This window comes from Macaca thibetana, chromosome 7 (genome assembly GCF_024542745.1).
Source record: "Macaca thibetana thibetana isolate TM-01 chromosome 7, ASM2454274v1, whole genome shotgun sequence".
Lineage (NCBI taxonomy): Eukaryota > Metazoa > Chordata > Mammalia > Primates > Cercopithecidae > Macaca > Macaca thibetana.
In genome coordinates, this window is record NC_065584.1 from 87544876 (window position 1) to 87565831 (window position 20956).

Consider the following 20956-nt stretch of genomic DNA (forward strand, 5'->3'; position numbering starts at 1 on the left):
TCCTGACCTCAAGTGATCCGCCCGCCTTGGCCTCCCAAAGTGCTGGGATTACAGGTGTGAGCCACTGAGCCCAGCCCCATGTGCACCAAAGTTAAAATGTCTGAGAAAGAGGATGAAAAATTTTACAGTTTTAGGGCTGGGTGTGGTGGCTCACGCCTGTAATCCTAGCACTTCGGGAGGCCGAGGCTGGTGGATCACTTGATCAGGAGATTGAGACCATCCTGGCTAACACGGTGAAACCCCATCTCTACTAAAAATACACACAAAAAATTAGCCAGGCGTGGTGGCATGTGCCTGTAGTCCCACTGTAGTCCCAGCTACTCTGGAGGCTGAGGCAGGAGAATCGCTTGAACTCGGAGGCAGAGGTTGCAGTGAACCGAGATCGTGCCATTGCCCTCCAGCCTGGGCTACACAGTGAGACTTTTTTCTCACTGTGTCTCAAAAAAAAAGTTTTAAAACATCCCTCCCTATTTTATAGCTAATGACATAGATTTTATAGGTTACAATACAAACTATTTCCTTTATGTTGGAAAATGATTTGAGGAAATGATTTTATGTATATTCATGATTTCTGCCTTGAACGTTTTGCTTCTTTGTTAGGTTCACAGAATCAACTTGAAGCTGTAATTAAAACTAAAAAAGTAAAGCAAAACTGTCAGGAATATTACATGACACTTTAAAAGATTTATTCACAAGTTTAATATATTCACAAGGTACAAACTTGAAAGTTACAAAAAAGTTATAGAGTGAAAAGTCTATCCCTAGTCACTCATTTTTGCTCCAGCCGCTCACTTCTGCTCTTTGTAAGCAATAGTGTTGCCAGTGTCTTGTGTCTTTCCAGAGACTATGTAGAAGCAAATAATTTTTTATTTAAAAATTATGTTTATATTTGAATAGGTGATACATATAGATGGCAAGAAAATTCAAAAGCGCAGGCAGTGGAAATTTTCTTCGCTTACCCACAGCTCCCCAGTTTCTGTTTCCCTCTGCAGACATTGTTTCTTATATATCCTTCTGGATGTTGTCTATAAATATGGAGGCATTATTAGTGTACAGCATGGTGGTTTTTATGAGCCATCCCAAGTGTAGTATTTATTAGGATAGTGCATTAAAATGATAAAATTAATCATACATAGAAAGTTATTGCAAAGTTTGGAAAAGATTGAGTAAAGTAGCCATTGTACTACATGCCTTTAAAAATTTCAAACAACACAGGTGTGCACTTCTTAAACTCTCTTCTTCATGGAGTATTATAATCTTAGTATAAATAAGTAGGAAGATATGAAACAAGAATATAGAAATTAAGCTGAGGACATTTTGTTTCCAGGATCTGGGAAAGAAACAAGTTTATGAACTCAAAAGTGATTGCAGAGCATCTATGTGCTGTAGGAAATAGTTAAGTTGGTTTGAAGCAAAGCCCTTCGTGGGCAGAAAAGCCTCCAGAGCGCCAGGTGTCGCTGTGGTTCCGCGATGAGAGAGGGCGTGCGTCTCTGTGGTTATAAAGTTGGGGGTGGAGTGGCCGGGAGATGATGGCTGATGAAGAGGAAGAAGTCAAGCCGATCTTGCAGAAATTGCAGGTGGGGCCTTAGATTAAAATCTGTATGTGTTTTTGTTACTCCGAATGAAGCAGGGAGTCCAGTTTATGTAGTGCCCGCGAATTCCCCGGCACACACGCGAAGCTGCTTGCGTCTGTGCGGTTACTATAACAACCCTCGAGGGTGCAGCCGCAGCCAGCGAGGGAGCCTCCCAGTGTGTTGGAACCTCCTGCTGTCTACCTGACTGCGGTTAATTTCAGTCCTGTATGGAAGAGGATTTGTTGCTCCTAACTATTCATGTACATTTTTAGAGAGGACGTTGTTTTCTCGATTCATCCATAACGAATAGCATATACATGTGTATGGCAGATCTGCATAAACTATTATCACATGTTGTTTTGATCCCTACAAAAGCCATTTAACATCTTTCTGCTTTGAATTTGGCAACAATCACACTGATGACCTGCACTGCAAGTGTCCTGGTTACTCCCCTTAGGATTTCAGTTTTGATTTCTTTCAACATGTGTAGTTCCACTTTGGGGTCTGATGCAGAGGGGTCCAGACTCCACGTAGTCGACAGATGACTGTGCTTCTGAGTAAGACTAGGCTTTTGGGCTTGGTAGGGAGGCGTTAACTAATTGCTTGGCTCTTTGCCTTTAAGGACCCACGATTTTCCTTAAACCTCAGGAACTCAGTTCTTCGTTCTAAGACAGCCTGTAACTTAAATATTAGAACTATGACAGGCTTGTAACTCGCCTAAAGGTGTTTAACAGACAAATTTAAATATTGGTGAAATTTCTTTGTTCTTGAGTAGATTAAAATAGTAACTAACACTTTTTAGTGTTCCAACTGATTTGGATTAACTTCATTTTATTCCCTAATTGTGACTGACTGAAATCATAGAATCAATTCTGGTTCTATATTAGAAACATTATTGGTGTATATACGTTTGTATATGTACAGAAAAGAATCTGAAAAGGTATACAAATCAGTGGTTATCACTGAGGTTGTTTGGGGGAATTTTTTACTTTCTGTTTTTTACATGTATCTATTTGAATTTTAACAACTTACATGTATTGATTTTGCCATGAGAAAATAAGTTTCTAAAAACGTTCAGTCCAGAGGAAAACAAAACCAAACAATAAAACCAAACAAGTTCTTGAATGTTTGCTTTAACAACTAAAACCAATCATTAAGCCCCCCTCTAAAACTCTTAATTTGCAGCCATGTTGATTTCAGGACAAAAGGAAATTGGTTGTAATTTTTTATGAGAATTGTCTTTTCCTAGGTTCATTTGTGGTAAATGTCCTAAACAGCTTGGGAGAGGATACTTCAGTTATGTTGGGGTGGGGTCGGTGCAGGAATGGAATAAAGGAGTGAAGTAGAGAAGAGGAAAAGGATTAGATAATGGTGTTGCTGTTCATGGAGATGGTGGTAAACTTTGATTTCATTGTTATAGACATTTTAGTGTAAAAGGAATGTATAAAAGGATATTTCTCAAAGTGTGTTTTACAGTTTCATTACAATCATCTGGGGTGCCTGTTAAAAATGTAGAATTTTGAGTTCTGCTAAACTGTTAAAATCAGAGTCTCTGCAGGCTGGGTCTTGGATATAATACAATAAAATTTGAAAAGCATTACTGCAGAGGGTGCTAGTCTGTTCTCTTCATTCTGGATAGGATTTTAAATTAAGTATAGCACATATGTATTTGTTAGAACAGGGGTAGTTAGTTAGTTAATTCAATCAAGTATAGTGAATGAGAGCCTATTATATCCCAAGTCCTGTTCTGGTGCTCAGGTGTAGCTCGAAACAAAACAGAATAAAGTCCTTTCCATCCTGGAGGTTACATTTCAGTGATGGAGGCAGACAATAGACAATTAATGATAGGCCACATGATTTTAAATAAGTATGAAGAAAATAAGAGTATGATTTAACAGTAGACGAGAGAAGGAAGATATTCATTTGGTTTGAGTAATTAGGGAAAACCTCTCTGGAATTGATATTTGATCTAAGATCTAAATGATGATGAGGAATAAGTTATGCAGAGATCTGGAGAAAGTGTCCAGGCATAAGGAAAAGCATGTGTAAGGGCTTCTGGGTGGGCTGAGCTTGATGGGTTTGAGAAACTGCATGAAGGCCACTCTGGCTTGAGTATCGTAGGAGAGAGAGTGCTGAGAAGTGAAGTTTGTGTCAGGATGGGTGGTGGTAGTTCAGCTCATACAGTCTTCTAGGCCATGATAAGGACTTGGATTTTATTCTGTCTGCAATGGGAAACTATTTGAAGGTTTGTGATATGATGTACATTTTTTATAAGATTACTCCCACTACAGTGAGGAGAATGAGAGAGAACAGAAACAAGATGACTGGTTAAGAAGCTCTTGCATTCTGGGCAAGTAATGAAGCTGATGTAATCCAGGAGTGGTCATAGTGGGACGGAGTCAGGTGGGTGAATTCAGGATATGTTGTGAAGACCGTTGATTAGACTCGATGGGAAGTGATTATATATTTCTGCTGCTATCTGTTCAGTTTCAGGAAAGAATAGGGTATCTCTTGTCCAAAATACTTAGGACTAGAAGTTTTTTGGATTTCAGATCTTTTTGCATTTTGGAATATCTGCATATACATAATGAGATAACTTGGGGATGGGACCCAAATCTAAATATGAAACTTGGTGACTTATGCCTGTAGTTCTAGCATTTTGGAAGGCTGAGGTGGGGGGATTGCTTGAAATCAGGAGTTTGAGACCAGCCTGGGTAGCCTACGAGGCTGTCTTTCCTTTTTTTTTTTTTTTTTTTTTTTTTTTTGAGACTCTGTTGCCAGGCTGGAGTGCAGTGGCGCGATCTCGGCTCACTGCAGCCTCTGTCTCCCAGATTCAAGCAATTCTCCTGCCTTAGCCTCCCAAGTAGGTGGGACTACAGGTGTGCACCACCATGCCTGGCTAATTTTTGCATTTTTAGTAGAGACTGGGTTTCACCATGTTGACCAGGATGGTTTCGATCTCTTCGTGATCCGTCCGCCTGGGCCTACCAAAGTGCTGGGATTACAGGCGTGAACCACCGTGCCTGGTGACCCTGTCTTTTAAAAAAGAAAAAAAAAATTGTTTCATTTACACTTTATACACATAGGCTGAAAGTAGTTTGATACAATATTTTTAGTAATTTTGTGCCTGAAACAATGCTTTGACTGCATTTTGACTGTGTGTCAGGTGTGGAATATTCTACTTGTGGTGTCAGCATTTCAAAAGTTTCGGATTTTGGAGGATTTCAGATTTTTGGATTAGGGATGCTTGACCTGTAGTGGAAAAGCTTTGCCTTATCTGACAGGAAGACTCAGAGGCATTTAAGAGGAAAGAGAATATTTACTTGTAAAAAATCCAAGACACCTAGAAGATGACTTGACAAAAAATTGAACTAAACAAAACCACAATAAGCATTTAAAAATAACAAAATGCTGCAAAAATACCAAAGTTACCAAGTTCAAATTGGTATGTTTGTGGTAGAAAACAATGACTCTCTAACATGTTTATTATATTCACAAAGGTTGTATTGTATTTTCAGATATCAGCATATGAAAAATCAGCAATAAAATGGTTTTAATTGAGAAGTCCAACTTTAAGGGTAAATTTCAAAGTGTTATTCTTTGAGGACCAGGACCATATAGAATGATCTTACTAACTTTTGGTTTATCTTAAGTTGCAGTGTTTCCCTCCTCATGACTGTGGTATGTGAAGTGTTTAGTCATATTAGAAGCCCTGCTGGGGCAGGGAGAGAAAACGGTCATCACAGTACAGACACTGGCATGGGACAACATGGGACCATGAGAGCTGGCCTGGGGTACTGGCTGCTTTTCCTCATGATTTGTGGCATTTTAGTAAACCTGTCCACTTGCCTATTGTGCCATTCCTAGGTGAGATAAGAGAATTGGTCTTTCTAGACCAAGAGACGGTATGGCTAGCCAATTTCAAGTTTCCCTGTCCAGTGCTCTCTCCACTTAATGGTTCCATTGTCATACTTTTTAGGAACTAGTGGATCAGCTCTATTCATTTCGAGACTGCTATTTTGAGACACATAGTGTTGAGGATGCTGGGAGGAAGCAACAGGATGTGCGGAAGGAGATGGAGAAGACCCTACAGCAGATGGAAGAAGTAGTGGGTATGAGCCCTAGAGACTGTGCAACCCCCCATCCTTCAGTGAAATGTGATCGACCTTTACTCCTTCCTCGTAGACTCTTTGGTATCCTATCTGTTACTGCTATAGGGTAGTACAATGTAATATTACTTCTCAGGGCCCCTGTGCAACCTTTCATTCCCTAAGCTACTTTTTCTAAAATTTGATTATAGCAAATGGCATGAAATGAAAGAGCATACTTACTGGAACTATTGCAGTAATTTGACTTTCTGCCTCTAATTTCTTTTACTTTCAAATCCACTTATATAACACGATGGCCATGGTCATCTTCCTAAATCATTACTTCATGCATTTAACCTGATCCTCTTGTCTGCCTTTTGACTCGCTGAAGTCTAAACCCCTTAACCTGGTATTTAAGTGTCCATTGTTTTACTCTGTTTTCTAACCTTATCGCTGACTAATTACTTGTAGAGGAACTTTCTGTTTCATCCAGGTTGAACCATTTATTCTCCCTTGAACATGGCCACATGTACTTTTGATTCTGTGTCTTTGTTTATGTCATTTTCTAATCTGGAGGGTCTTTTCTTTCTCTCTGTCTTTTGTTTTAATGATAGCTATTTGTCCTGACTCCTCTTGACTTGTTAAAGCCCATTCACTGGGCTAATGCTGTATGCTCTTTTTCGTGGTTTTAATTTTCCATGTTTATGCTTTGTCTTCACCTAGATTGTAAATCCCTCTAGGAAAATTAGCAACTGAGCTGATCCTTGTAGATAGGGGCCCAAAAAACAGATGGCAGAAGCTCTAGAAATAGTGCTTTCTTTGTTGCCCAATTAGCTAATATAGCACTCTGCTTATGGTGAGCTTTCAATAAATGGTTTGTTGATAAATATTTTCCTCAACTCTTTTTATTCCTAAAACTGACATGGAGTTATTTTTTGAGAGAAAGTGCCCTGGTCTTTAACTGTAAGATTGCTTGTTTTTTTCCCACTTTATCTTTTTTTCTTCCTCTTAGGTTCTGTCCAGGGCAAGGCGCAAGTTCTGATGCTAACTGGGAAAGCACTAAATGTGACTCCTGACTATAGCCCTAAGGCTGAGGAGCTTCTGTCAAAGGCTGTGAAGCTGGAGCCCAAGCTGGTGGAAGCCTGGAACCAGCTGGGTGAGGTGTACTGGAAAAAAGGGGATGTTGCAGCTGCCCACACCTGCTTCTCAGGAGCCCTTACCCATGTGAGCTGCCCCCTATCCTTTTGGAAAGCACAGATGGGAAGGATGAATTTCTTTGGTTCTATGAGTTTTCCTAGGACATGAATACCAGAGTAGAACTGAAATTGAACTAGGACGGAATCAGGAGGGAGGAAAGGTCGGAAAGCAGACCTGAATGAGGAAAATAGAGGCAGGGTCCTGGGAAAGGAAGATGATGATGGGATCAGGTTCAGGGGGAGAAAGGAAGTGAAGAAAAGTTAGCAACTAAGCTGATCCTTGTAGATGGGGGTTGAAGATACAGATGGCAGCAAGAATTTAGATGAAAAAATTAAGCCTGGGTGTGGTAGCTTATACTTGTAATCCTAGCACTTTGAGAGGCTGAGGCAGGAGGATCACTGGCGCTCAGGATTTTGAGACCAGCCTAGGCAACATGGTGAGACCTTGTCTCTAAAAAATATAATAATAATAGTAATAATAAAATAAATAAATAAATATATATATATATATGCCAGATGTGGTGACTCATGCCTGTAATCCCAGCACTTTGGGAGGCCGAGGTGGGCAGATCGTTTGAGGTCACGAGTTTGAGACCAGCCTGGCCAACATGATGAAACGCCACCTCTACCAAATACACAAAAATTACCTGGGCATGGTTGCACGTGCCTGTAATCCCAGTTACTCAGGAGGCTGAGGCACAGGAATCACTTGAACCCAGGAGGTGGAGGTTGCTGTGAGCCAAGATCGTGCCACTGCACTCCATCCTGGGTGACAGAGTGAGACCCTATCTCAAAAAGAAAAATATGGCCAGGTGCGGTGGCTTACGCCCGCCCGTAATCTCAGCACTTTGGGAGGCTGAGGTGGGCAGATCACTTGGGGTCAGGAGTTCGAGACCAGCCTGGCCAACATGGTGAAACCCTGTCTCTACTAAAAATGCCAAAATTAGCCGGGCATGGTGATAAATACCTGTAGTCCCAGCTACTTGGGAAGCTGAGGCAGGAGAATGACTTGAACTCGGGAGGCAAAGGTTGCAGTGAGCTGAGATTGTGCCATTGCACTTCAGCCTGGGCGACAGAGCAAGACTCCACCTCAAACCAAACCAAACCAAAACAAAACAAAAAATTTGAAAAAGTAAAAAATTAGATTTAGAAGATTGAATTCAGAATACATCTGGGAAGGGGAGGTAGAATCGGGAAGATTGAGTATGTGCCTTTTCTATTTGCAGTGCAGGAACAAAGTCTCCTTGCAAAACCTGTCAATGGTGCTTCGCCAGCTGCGGACTGGCACTGAAGATGAACATTCTCACCATGTCATGGACAGTGTCCGACAGGCTAAGCTGGCTGTTCAGATGGATGTCCATGATGGCCGCTCCTGGTGTGAGTGCTCTCAAAAGATATCCAACAGGGTTCTAGAGCAGATGTTTTCAATCAGAGCAACATTTGCAGTCCATCTTTTGAGTCTGCCTCTGAGGTTTAAGCCAGGACATCTTTGTTTTGAAGACACACGAAAGACATTTTGGTGAACTGCTTTTCTAGGAACTCTTCGATCTTTTGATCCTAGTTTTCACATAAGCAAGGCAGGGCTTTTGTACGGTCTGTTCAAATTTCAGTTTGGGGTCCTTGTTGCTCTATTGTAGGGGAATTTTGGGTATACTAGGTATCGTGTCATTCTTGATTTGGGTTTCATGTGGGACCTCTCAAATATACTTTCAAGAATGATCAAAATAAGTCATATCTTGAACTTGGACTCTGAGATGATTCGTCACTGTATTTCTCTTTCAGATATCCTTGGGAATTCATATCTTTCCCTTTACTTCTCTACTGGCCAGAACCCAAAGATCTCCCAGCAAGCCCTCAGTGCCTATGCCCAAGCAGTAAGTACTTAGGGTCACCAGGCCAGATGAATAGGCAACAACAGAAGCAAAAGCGTTGTTCAGTCTTCTCTGTGGCCCTTTAGCAAGCATCACAGACAGTGGCAGTGTTTGCTGGCATCTCATTTGTGTGATTTTGCAAAGATGTGTCTGCAGAGATGACTGACTTCTTATAACGTGAGTGTGAGGAACCACTTGCATTGTGGTGCGTTGATGCTGGATAGCTCCTTAACCTGTCTGGGTTTCTTACACACATACATAACCAAATCACAGAGCTGCCTCAACGTGTTCATCTTTCTTAATGAGAAGAAAGTTATTAAAATAATGCTTATTAATATTTTTGTACCTTCTTTTTTTTTTTTTCTTTTTGAGACGGAGTCTCACTCTGTCGCCCAGGCTGGAGTGCAGTGGCCAGATCTCAGCTCACTGCAAGCTCCGCCTCCCAGGTTCACGCCATTCTCCTGCCTCAGCCTCCTGAGTAGCTGGGACTACAGGCACTCGCCACCTCACCCGGCTAGTTTTTTTGTATTTTTTAGTAGAGACGGGGTTTCACCGTGTTAGCCAGGATGGTCTCGATCTCCTGACCTCGTGATCCGCCCGTCTCGGCCCTCCAAAGTGCTGGGATTACAGGCTTGAGCCACCGCGCCTGGCCACATTCATTTTAAAGAACAATGAAAAACTTATACTTCAGTGTAAATTAAGTGCTATTCCCAAATTAACCGTTAGATAATATGGCTCTGGATTTCCCATGGGCTGAAAGAGAAAACAATGTGTAGCTTGTTCTGTGTCATTTCCTAGGAATTAAGTGAATTAGATTATTTAGGTTTTCAAGAAATTTGTTTAGGTTTTCAAGCATTTTTGTATTGATAGGCATTTGCATAGGGCTTTCCCTCAGACTTTGAGTGCCTTTTTTCTCATTATTAGAATTGGCTTCTGACTTCACATTGGTCCTCTGAGCACTTTTTATTTAGCTCTCATATTTACCTTTCTTCTTTTGCTTCTCTTGATACAGAGAATTGCTTTTTAACTTATCATTACTTACTCTGCTCCATGTGGTAGAATCAAGAACACAGCTACTGTATGTTCATGTTTGCAATTCAGGGACTGCCCTTTTAAATTTGTTTTTCTCCCATTCCTGCCACTCTCCCCGCAACTCTAACTTTAAACTGCCTTTTTTCAATCATGGAACTTTTAGAGGAATTATATTTTACTCTGATTTCTTAATTTGGTGAATGTTTACATTTTAAAGAGTAGTATGGTGTATTCCTTCAACATTTTATATTTGGCTTCTGCTAAATAGTCGCTTTTTAATCTTTTTTTGTTGTTGTTGAGAAGGAGTCTCACTCTGCCACCCAGGCTGGAGTGCAGTGGCACGATCTTGGCTCACTGCAACCTCCGTCTCCCAGGTTCAAGTGATTCTTCTGCCTCAGCCTCTTGAGTAGCTGGTATTACAGGCGTGCGCCACCATGCCCAGCTAATTTTTGTATTTTTAGTAGAGACAGGGTTTCACCATGTTGGCCAGGATGGTCTCAATCTCTTGACCTCGTGATCTGCCCACCTCGGCTTTCCAAAATGCTGGGATTATAGGCGTGAGCCACTGTGCCCGGGCCACATATTTCATTTATATAAATATTTATTCTATCTTTGCAATGCTAAATGGATAAATTACAATAATATTTTAAAGTCTTACACATACAAAAACACTTATATCCCTAAGGTTTTAGGGACTAAGATACCCACACTTGTTATACAGTAACTGCTTCTGTGGTATAGATTACATTTTGGCAAGGAAGAAACTTCCATTTCTCTAGGAAGAGGAGGTGGAGGACATGTTGGGCATGTTAGTCCTTAACATTGAGACAGGATCCCCTGATAATCTTTTTATCCCATTATAGGAGAAGGTTGACAGAAAAGCTTCTAGCAATCCTGACCTTCATTTGAACAGGGCGACGGTAAGACCTTTGGGGTATAGTCATCTGAGGGTCAAATAAATAAGACACCTAGGTCTTAGCTTGTGAGGATAACGGAGTGTGCATAGGGACACAGACTGGGTACAGACTGCGAGAGGAAAGCCGTGCTGTTCTATAAACAGCTAGCTCAGTTTGGCTTCAGTATCTGGTGTAGTCACTGGAGGGAAAGGAGAAGGGGCTGAGGAGGTAGAAGACTATGTAGACAATGGGGGCATCTTTCAGAAGACTTCTGAAATGTTAAGTAAATATAAAGGTCAAGTGACCCAAGGTATACAACTTAACTATTTTAGAGTTTGGAAATTAGCTTCTTTAAAATGATTCCATCTTTGGGATTGTGATCATCTTGGCTAGGAAGAAGGATATAAGGTGTTACCAGCTCTTGAGGCTGTTTATTATAGCACAGGAAAATAACCAGGAAGGAAAACAGTTTATTTCTCTAGATTCCTAGTCCATGGTGCCATTATTCCCTCGGGATAGTTTGTTTGGATATACTTATAATTGGGATATACTTCTTGTACAGTTGCATAAATACGAAGAGAGCTATGGGGAGGCCCTGGAGGGCTTCTCTCGGGCTGCTGCCCTGGACCCTGCCTGGCCAGAGCCCCGGCAACGAGAGCAACAACTTCTGGAATTCCTGGATAGATTAACCAGCCTCCTTGAGAGTAAGGTAAACATGTCTAAAGGGCTGAATTCTACTTTTTTTTTTTTTTTTTTTTTTTTTTTGCTGTGGGTCAATAAAATAAGAATAAATAGGTTTAGGAGGTCGTGACCCTATAGAAGTGGGTGGGAGGGAAGGATTAGAGTCTCAAGGAAGGCGACTAGTTTCCAGCTTCTTACCTATTTCCTCTTCTTTGTAGGGAAAGGTGAAGACCAAAAAGCTGCAGAGCATGCTGGGAAGCTTGCGCCCAGCCCATCTAGGCCCTTGCGGTGATGGGCACTACCAGTCAGCCTCTGGGCAGAAAGTGACCCTGGAGCTCAAGCCACTGAGTACGCTTCAGCCTGGGGTGAACAGTGGTGCCGTCATCCTGGGAAAGGTGGTGTTTAGCCTTACCACAGAAGAGAAAGTCCCCTTGTGAGTTTCTCTTGGATTTCCCCCATTTTACCCTTTTGAACTAATTGCTGTCACTTCCTGTTCTTTCCCTGGCAGTTGAGGAGATTGTCAGTGGTCACAGATTTGTGACTTCTCATTTCCTTCTGTGACTGTCCCATGGGCAGATATTGCCTAGGTGATGTTTAACAATCTTTTGATCAGAGGCTTTTGTAGATTCTGTCACTGCCCGTTTTTTATCCCTGAGTTTGGTGCTATGTGGGTTCCTATATCCATAGTTGAAATTTGGCAGGACTTTTTTTTTATAAGACAGAAACCTCAAAATTCTTCTGTCCCTTTGCATTTTCATGATCATAGAAGTTGAAGGAGGACAAATTCTTAGTCCTGTTTGTACTTAGGTGTACTTAGGCAGTTCTGAAAAGTGAGCTTTGAGTTATAATTTAAAGTCTGGTTGGGAGATTGTCTTAGACGTCATTCAACAAATATTTGTTGAGTGTGTAGTATATGTGTCATAGGGAGTGAGAAAAAAGAAATGTCAGGCCGGGCGCGGTGGCTCAAGCCTGTAATCCCAGCACTTTGGGAGGCCGAGATGGGCGGATCACAAGGTCAGGAGATCGAGACCATCCTGGCTAACACGGTGAAACCCCGTCTCTACTAAAAAATACAAAAAACTAGCCGGGCAAGGTGGCGGGCGCCTATAGTCCCAGCTACTCAGGAGGCTGAGGCCGGAGAATGGCGTGAACCCGGGAGGCGGAGCTTGCAGTGAGCTGAGATCTGGCCACTGCACTCCAGCCTGGGTGACTGAGCGAGACTCCATCTCAAAAAAAAAAAAAAAAAAAAAAGAAATGTCAAGGACCCAGGTGCAGGTGCTGCTAGCAGCGGAGGAAATGAATTAAGAATATTTAGAAAATTTTTGGATCTTGAAAAGTTAGGGTTTAGTGAGTGCCACCACTCCTTGGTCCTTCACTCACTTCCTAATCCCTGGTTGACTGGTTTCCCCTTTCTCTTTTCTACTGAAATTATTATTTTCCTAGGATCACCATTGTCTTTCTAGGCACTGGATCCAGCAACTTCTATTGCGTGGTTCCAAAACATTCTGACTTATCTGTAACTATTGCCTTTCACAGTTGCCTTCTGTTCCATCTAAACGGAAATATTCACAATTCCCATTATATGGCCCAGCTTTCTCCATGGCGTTTTCTAGGGGTTTGTGTGTTTGATGAGTTGAAGGGCAAAAAGGTAGCTGAGAACAGTTTAGTTAACTAGAGCAAATCCTAGAGCTGAGAAGAATTAGAAAGGGATATAGACAGACAAAGGTAGGTTTTAGAAGACCTTGAGAACAAATAGATATTTTGCCACTCCTTGGTTTCTCTTTTTCTGCCCAGCTTTTAAATCTTAGATTCTCAGGACTCTATTTTTGTTTTTTTCCTTTTTTTCTCTTTATACCAGGATGGCCTATAGTTGCCAACTTTGATCACTTGTCAGTGGTTGCCTGACATACTATGTAGAAGGATTCCGAGGCTTTGACTGGATTCATCAGGAGAGTGCTTTGCTTGATTGCAGTGTTTCCTGTGAATTCAGGTGTGTCACGTGATGGCATGAGTGTGATTCTTCTCCATCCTGTCTATAGATCATCTTGCCTTGTGATGTCGTATAAACCCAAGGCTTTGGCAGCCTCCTATATGCTCACAGATGTATCTCCAGCCCAAGCTTCATTTCCAAGTGTTGGATCCCTATAACCAACTGCCTCTGGGTTCCAATAAGAAATCTCTAACTCAGTATTTCAGTATTACTCACCTAAATCTTTCTCTGTAAATCTGTTTCTCCTCCCTGGATTCCTTGTGAATGAATGGTATCACCTCTCAGTCACTTGATTAAGACTTTTGGAAGAATAGGCTTCTCCATTCTCCAAAAAGATTTGCCTTTTTTGTCCTATAGACTTGACTTCTCTGTGTTTACCAGAGAATTCTGGTAATTCACCCCTTTATCACTTCTCCAAATAGATCTCCCTGATTGTCTGGTTTCCTCCAGTGTTCCACAGTGCTGCCAGAGAAATGTTTCTTAGATGTAAATCTGACCATTGCTACTTCTTATTTAAGATTCCTTGCTGGTACTATATGTAGCTTTTGGGATAAAGTGTGAACTACTTAGCTTAGCATACAAAGTCCTTCATGATTTGCTTCCTACTTCTCTTTCCATTATCTTCTGTCTCTTTCCCACCTGTGCCTTTTGTTTCAACCACGGAACAATTCTGTTGGTTTTAGAACAGCTGTTTTCATGCCTCTGTGTCTTGCATACAGTTACTCTGCCTGGATAATCTCTAGCTTCTTCTTGACATGGCTAACATCCTCTTCTGCCTCTAACATTTTGTTTCAAAAATTTTCAAACATACAGCTGAGTTGAAAGAATTTTACATTGAACATTTGTGTTCTCAATCACTTATATTCTTCCATTAACATTTTATTTTACTTAGCTTATTACGTATCGGTCTGTTTATCCTGCTGTCAGAGTAAATTGCAGAGATCAATATACTTTACATACTTTAGCATGCAGTCATTAACTGAGTTCAGTATTTCAATTTTTTCTTTTTATGTAAAATTTACATACAATGAAATGTGCAATTTTAAGTGTACATTTCATAGCTTTTAACAAATGGAAAATATCTGTATAACCCAAACAGAGATCATTACCACCATTCTGGGAAGTTCCCTCATGTTCCCTCCAAGGCAATCTCTGTTCCTGTCCCCTCAGAGGTTTTTAAAATTTTTACTGAGGATTAATTTTTCTATTTTAACCCAGCTGGTTTTTTACCCTTTAAGATTCACTTCGAGCATCACCTCTTCCAGGAAATCTTTCCTGCTTTCCAATTTTGATTTAGATAGTTCTCCTCTGGGCTCCCACAGTCCAATCTGTGGCTTCACTGAATTCAGCACAAGGGAAAAGCTATTCTAGCACTCATCACACTTTACTGTAAGTGATGACTTCATTGTTTGACTCCTGCTAGACTATAGGTCATTCATAGCTGGATTGGTATCTTACTGCTAAACACAATGCTTGGCACATATGTAATGTGTGGTGAAAGTTTGTGGAATTAAACTACACAGACAGTGATGGTTAGAGGCTTTGGTTAAGAGCATGATAGTTGGCTGGGCGCGGTGGCTCACGCCTGTAATCCCAGCACTTTGGCAGGCTGAGATGGGCGGATCATGAGGTCAGGAGATTGAGACCATCCTGGCTAACACAGTGAAACCCCGTCTCTACTAAAAATACAAAAAAAAAAAAAAAAACAAAAAAAAAACAAAACTAGCTGGGCGTAGTGGCGGGCGCCTATAGTCCCAGCTACTGGGGAGGCTGAGGCAGGAGAATGGCATGAACCCGGGAGGCGGAGCTTGCAGTGAGCCGAGATCGCGCCACTGCACTCCAGCCTGGGCGACTGAGCAAGACTCCATCTCAAGAAAAACAAACAAACAAAAAAACCAAAAAAGAGTATGATAGTTAAATTGATAGATCAGGAATAATGTTACAACTGTAACATTTTGGTCTAGTTCTTCATTAATATTTGTTGAATGGCTTCAGTGTGCTTTGTCCTAAGTTCTTAGCAAAGTGACAGATTGATGAGTTTCAGAAAAATGAAGACTCAGATGTACAAAGTGGAGGATGGTACCTCTGATAGGTTTTCTGAGTAACTGAGAAAAAGCATTTGTTTATTTTGTTAGTATTTTATTTTTAAACTTTAATTAAATTAAATTTTATATTTTATTTTAATTACCTGTCACTGACTTTAAGTCCAGTATTTTGCTAGTATTTTTAAACCACTCTTTCTGCTCTTCTTTCCTGCCTGCATACCTTTTTGTTGTCCTCTCTCCTAATCTATCTTTACCTGGCAGTACATTTGGCCTGGTAGATTCAGATGGACCTTGCTATGCAGTGATGGTGTACAATATAGTGCAGAGCTGGGGAGTGCTCATTGGAGACTCTGTAGCCATCCCTGAGCCTAACCTGCGTCTTCACCGAATTCAGCACAAAGGAAAGGTGAGCGATGGCGAGGATTCTCTTCCAACTCATAGGCTCTAAAAGTAGAACCAAGCTTATCTTTTTATAAAAGATATAGAAATAATTATATGTGAGTATGTGTGTAGGTTATGTGTATATATATTTGTGTGTATATGTTATATATATATATTGTTTTTTACTAAAAAGGTAAACTGGTAAGCAAAAACATTAAAAAATGGAGTGAAATATTATCACTGAGGTGTTATATTATCACTCAGATGTTACTACTTTTTAACTGTTACTGTTAACAGTTTGATGTATATACCTGAAGTCTTTTTTCTTTTCATAAATATATGCACATATATTTATATCTATATTTTAAATCATGAGTGGGATATTATATGCCAATGTTTGTGAATGTTTCCTATGTTTTTACATATTTCACACATTGAGTAGACAGGGGGTGATGAAGATGGTAATGATAGTTAACATTCATTTAACACTTAATTGAGTGCCAGACACTGTGCTAAGATTTTTTATTGCCTGCCTTGCCCCATTCAATTCTTACAAAAACCTTATGAATGTAGATATTTAACCACTGTTTAACCATTTAGATCAGGGGTTGGCAAAGCCCATGGACCAAATCTGGCTCACTGCTTGTTTTTATTAAGAATGGTTTTTAGGCTGGGCATGGTGGCTCATGCCTAAAATCCCAGCACTTTTGGAAGGCCAAGGTGGGAGGATCACTTGAGCCCAGGAGTTTAAGACCAACCCGGGCAACACATAGTGAGACCCTGTGTCTACAAAAAAATGTTAAAAACTTAGCCAGGTATTGCAGCACATGCCTGTAGTCCCAGCTACTGAGGAGGTTGAAGTGAGAGAACCACTTTATCCCAGGAGTTTGAGGCTACCGTAAGCCATCATTGTCTCATTGCATGCCAGCCCGGGTGATAGAGATAAGTCTTTGCCTCAAAAAAAAAAAAAAAAAAAAAAAAAAAAAAAAAAAGAAAAAGAGAATGGTTTCTGTGTTCTTAAATGAAAAAATTGACAGAAGCATAGTATTTTGTGATGTGTGAAAATTACAGGAAATTCAGATTTCAGTGTCCACAAATAAAGCTTTATTGGAACACAGCCACACTCATTTGCTTACTATTGTCTGTGGCTGTTTTTGCACTGTGGTGTCAGAGGTGACTTGTTCCGTAACAGAGACCATTTGACCTACAAAGCCTAAAATATTTACTCTCTGGCCCTTTACAGAAAGACTTTGATGACCTCAGATCTAGATTAGTACTTTTATAATAGAAAAAAAATTAGAAACACAGTGAGGATTTTTATATCTTTGCTTGTATCTGTGATTATTTCCTTAAATGAATTTCTAATGCAGAGTCCTGGGTCCAAAGGGTATGCAGAATTCAGATGCTTTTGATACATATTGCCAAATATTTCTTTGGAAAATTGTACTAGTTAGTTGTCACTACCAACAGGGATGTAAATAAGTGTTTCTCTAGTTTTTTTCTCAACTCTGGTTGGAAACCTTTGAAAAGTTGTTTCCTAATTTTACATGAAAAATATAGCATGAATATTATTTTAATTTGTATTTCTTGTTTAAATTGCCATTTTTTGGTGTCACTTATCGATATTTCTGTGAAGACTTAAAAAAATTGGTTTATGAGAACTTTTAAATTTACTTGGACTTAAAAGAGCCTGCCTCTCATTGCCATATTTTTTGGAGGAAGATTATTTAACATGTTTTACAACTTAAAATACACTTGAACTGATAAAGTGAGCTGATATCCTTTTTGTGATTAGGAAAACGGCTACATTCTGTTACATATTCTATTTCCTCCTCTTGATATAAAAAAGAGAAGTAACTTTAATTTGTATTTGGTGGATTAAATTAGGACCTTATAAACAATTTGGACTGAGATTTTCTCAGGATTCCCACTGGCTCTGGCTGGCTGCTATGTGTATCTAGTTAATTATCGGGAAACACCGTGGGAAAAGGCAGATTCTGTGCGAGTTAGTTGCATTCTTTTGTTAGGCAGTGCCAGGAACTTGCCTTTTTTGAATCAAAGAGCTGTCTTATTCTTGTAGTGGCACTGCATGACCTTACATGCTCCATGTTTTCCTTCTGAAGACTGAAAACTTTGGGAAAATTGCGTCCCCTTTGTTAGCTCAGTTTTGTCTGATGTGAGATGAAAGTAGAGGGGGTATGCAATGGGGGAGGTGGTGCAGAAAATTGCAAGTGGTGTATCCCCATGCTAGAGCTTTTTCCATCTTGGAATCTGTAATGAACCTTTGTCTGTCTTTTCTAGGACTATTCCTTTTCCAGTGTTCGAGTGGAGACGCCCCTCCTGCTGGTGGTGAATGGGAAGCCTCAGGGATCCAGCAGCCAGGCTGTTGCTACAGTGGCATCGCGACCACAGTGTGAATGACCTTCTTTGACTTGTGTGCTCAACAGGGACTGGAGGAGAGGGGACAAGGCCCTGTGCAGTTGGTCTAGCCACATCCAGTGATTCAGCAGGAATGGGAGGAATGTTTTAAATGAACTTTCCTTTTCCCTGCCTGTATTACACTTCGTATCTCTTCTCTCTCCTCTGTCCTCATCATGTTCCAGCTCTCTCCAGGGCCACATACTCTTCTGGCATATCTCTGCTGTCTCTTCCACTGCTCTCTATGTTTTAAGCAAAGAGCATGGAATTGGTAGAAGTCTTGGGATCTTGCCATGGGACACAGTCCCCAAGGTTCCTGTTGTTGCCTCCTTCCTAAGCCTCATATGTATATATCAGTTCAGTATTTATTGCTAAAGGAGGGGGCTTAATTTTATAATGGCTTTGTTTTTAGCAATTTTTATTGTTATTTTTAAAATTTAGGTCCTTCCTCTTCTTTGGGGCTGGAACAGAATAAATTTGTTTGGAAGAAAAAAATACCATGTAGTTTGGCCTGCTTTATTCTCCCTAGGCTTGTATTCTTGGTTTTAGGATCACTTCAATTTATGGGAGTAATAATCCCGTTTTTTTCTTTATACAAAGTAGTTTATTTCTCTCCCAGTTAAAAGAATTCTGACAATAGACAGCCCAGGGCAGGAATGGCAACTCCACAAAGTTGCTAGAGACCAGCTTTCTTCCATTTTCCCATTCTGTCATTCCCTAGGGGTGGTCTTCACTGTGGTCCGAGATGACAGAACAATACTGTTCTAATAGTGTTACTAGGCTGAAGGATCAGAGAGAGTTAGATGGATATTCAGTTTCTTTAGAGTCTAGTGACATGTTTTATAACAGTTTATCGTAATATCCTTGTGGTAAAATGGAGAAATGTGAGTGAGGATTAATAACCAATTGAATTAGCCGGGTACGGTGGCTCATGCCTGTAATCCCAGCACTTTGGGAGTCCGAGGTGGGTGGATCACGAGGTCAGGAGTTCAAGACCAGCCTGGCCAAGATGGTGAAACTCTGTCTCTACTAAAAATACAAAAATTAGCCGGCGTGGTGGCAGGCATCTGTAATCACAGCTACTGGGGAGGCTGGGGCAGAGAATTGCTTGAACCTGGGAGGTGGAGGTTGCAGTGAGCCAAGATCACGCCACTGCACCCCAGCCTGGGCGACAGAGCAAGACTCCGTCTCAAACAACAACAATAAATAACTGAATGGCTATAATACATAAATGTATACAGATGAATTCAGAAGACTTCTAGTGAAATGACTCAGATCTTTGTTCTTGGTCCAGTACTGTTCAGTTCTTTATCAGTACCTTGAATATCATTGATGACTCATTAAATTTATAAAGAATGCAGAGGCCTCCTCAGAGAATGGATGATAGTAACCCATTGATGAGAAAAGTTTATCTATCTATCTATCTATCTATCTATCTATCTATCTATCTATCTGAGAAGTCATAAAGGCTAAGTCTAATGAGATAAAATTTTCAGTCCATTCTTTTGGTTCAAAAAGGCTAACTTTCTCAGGTATAGCTTCAACATCATGTATGAAAATAGTATACTAAGAATTTTAGTAGATAAGCTAAAGTCAGTATGAGTAACCGGTCTGATATAGTTTGTAAAAACACTGAACTGCACCAAAAAAACTTGTAGCAAGAGACAGTTTTTATTACAAGTACTGTCTGTTATACCACATATGGAGTGTTAATTTAGTTTTGGGTGTCATTTTGAGGCCTACAGTCATAGAAGAGTGATTAGGAGCTTGTGGGGCATAAAAATATCTTAAGAAATGACTGAAAGCAACTAGGGAAGATGGGGATAGTAGTGTGTGTAAGCATTTGAGGCAGTAGAGATGTGGGACCCAAGTACTGTTCCCGTTTTACTCAAGTTCTGAGATGAGTTGACATGTTCTGTGTAGGGCTAGAGAGTAGAGGTAGCCAGAGAGAATCAGTGCATACAAACAAGTAAGTATGCAAAATTTGTACATATGGTTTCAGGAATAATTAGAATATCCATAAAATATCCACCTGCCTTAAAAACTAGAACATCATCGATAACTTAGAAGCCCTTGTGTACCTCTCCGTGATCTCATTTGTCTTCACAGCTGTATAATATCTCATTGTATGATTATACCATAATTTGTTCATCCTATTGTTAAAGGATATTTGGGTTTCCAGTTTTTCATTTTTTACTATCAAAGCACTACATTATTAATATTCTTGTAGATGTCTTGATATGTAAGTGCAACAGTTTCTTCTACAGCAATGGTTCTTGAAGAGTGGTTCCCAGAACAGCAGCGTCAGCATCCCTTGGGACTTCTTTGAAATGCAAATTCTCAAGCCCCCTACCCAGACTTACTGAATTCAAAACTCTGGGGGAAGAGCCCAGCAATCTGTATTTAGCGAACCCTCCAGGTGATTCTGATGCACACGAAAATTTGAGAACCACTGTTTAAGAGTATTGACATAGAATGGAATTGCTGGATCATAGAGTATATACATGTTCAGCTTTTTTGAGAAGCACTAAGCAATTCCAAAGTGTTTATATTAGTTTATGTCTCTACTATCAATAGATGAGTCACCCCAATGCTCCCCATCCTCTTCTGTGCTTGGTATTATCTTATGTTTTAGGTATTGCAAATACAGGAGATTTGAGTATTATTTCCTTGTGGCCTTCATTTGCATTTCTCTGATTATTAATGAGCTTGAGCATCTTTTCATATATTTACAAGCCACTAATATTTTCTCTCGGTATAATGCCTATTTGTGTCTTTGCACAC

General features: G+C 40.4%; 1 protein-coding gene across 1 annotated transcript; it reads left to right on the top strand.

The window, feature by feature from the left end:
* The first annotated feature begins 1471 nt into the window (after positions 1-1471).
* TTC5 (tetratricopeptide repeat domain 5) lies at positions 1472-18659 on the top strand. The gene is made up of 10 exons (XM_050795878.1): positions 1472-1577; positions 5554-5686; positions 6675-6886; positions 8085-8235; positions 8641-8732; positions 10625-10681; positions 11220-11366; positions 11557-11771; positions 15635-15779; positions 18056-18659. Exons 1-10 carry the CDS (start codon positions 1527-1529, stop codon positions 18173-18175), a joined length of 1323 nt encoding a protein of 440 aa, XP_050651835.1. The 5' UTR covers positions 1472-1526; the 3' UTR covers positions 18176-18659.
* The last annotated feature ends 2297 nt before the right edge of the window (positions 18660-20956 follow it).

Bases quoted from the DNA above. Each gene is read 5' to 3' on its own strand.
- TTC5 (XM_050795878.1), top strand. From the start codon at position 1,527: ATGATGGCTGATGAAGAGGAAGAAGTCAAGCCGATCTTGCAGAAATTG. The intron at 8,733-10,624 runs GTAAGTACTTAG...ATCCCATTATAG, and splicing joins TCAGTGCCTATGCCCAAGCA to GAGAAGGTTGACAGAAAAGC. The intron at 15,780-18,055 runs GTGAGCGATGGC...TGTCTTTTCTAG, and splicing joins GAATTCAGCACAAAGGAAAG to GACTATTCCTTTTCCAGTGT.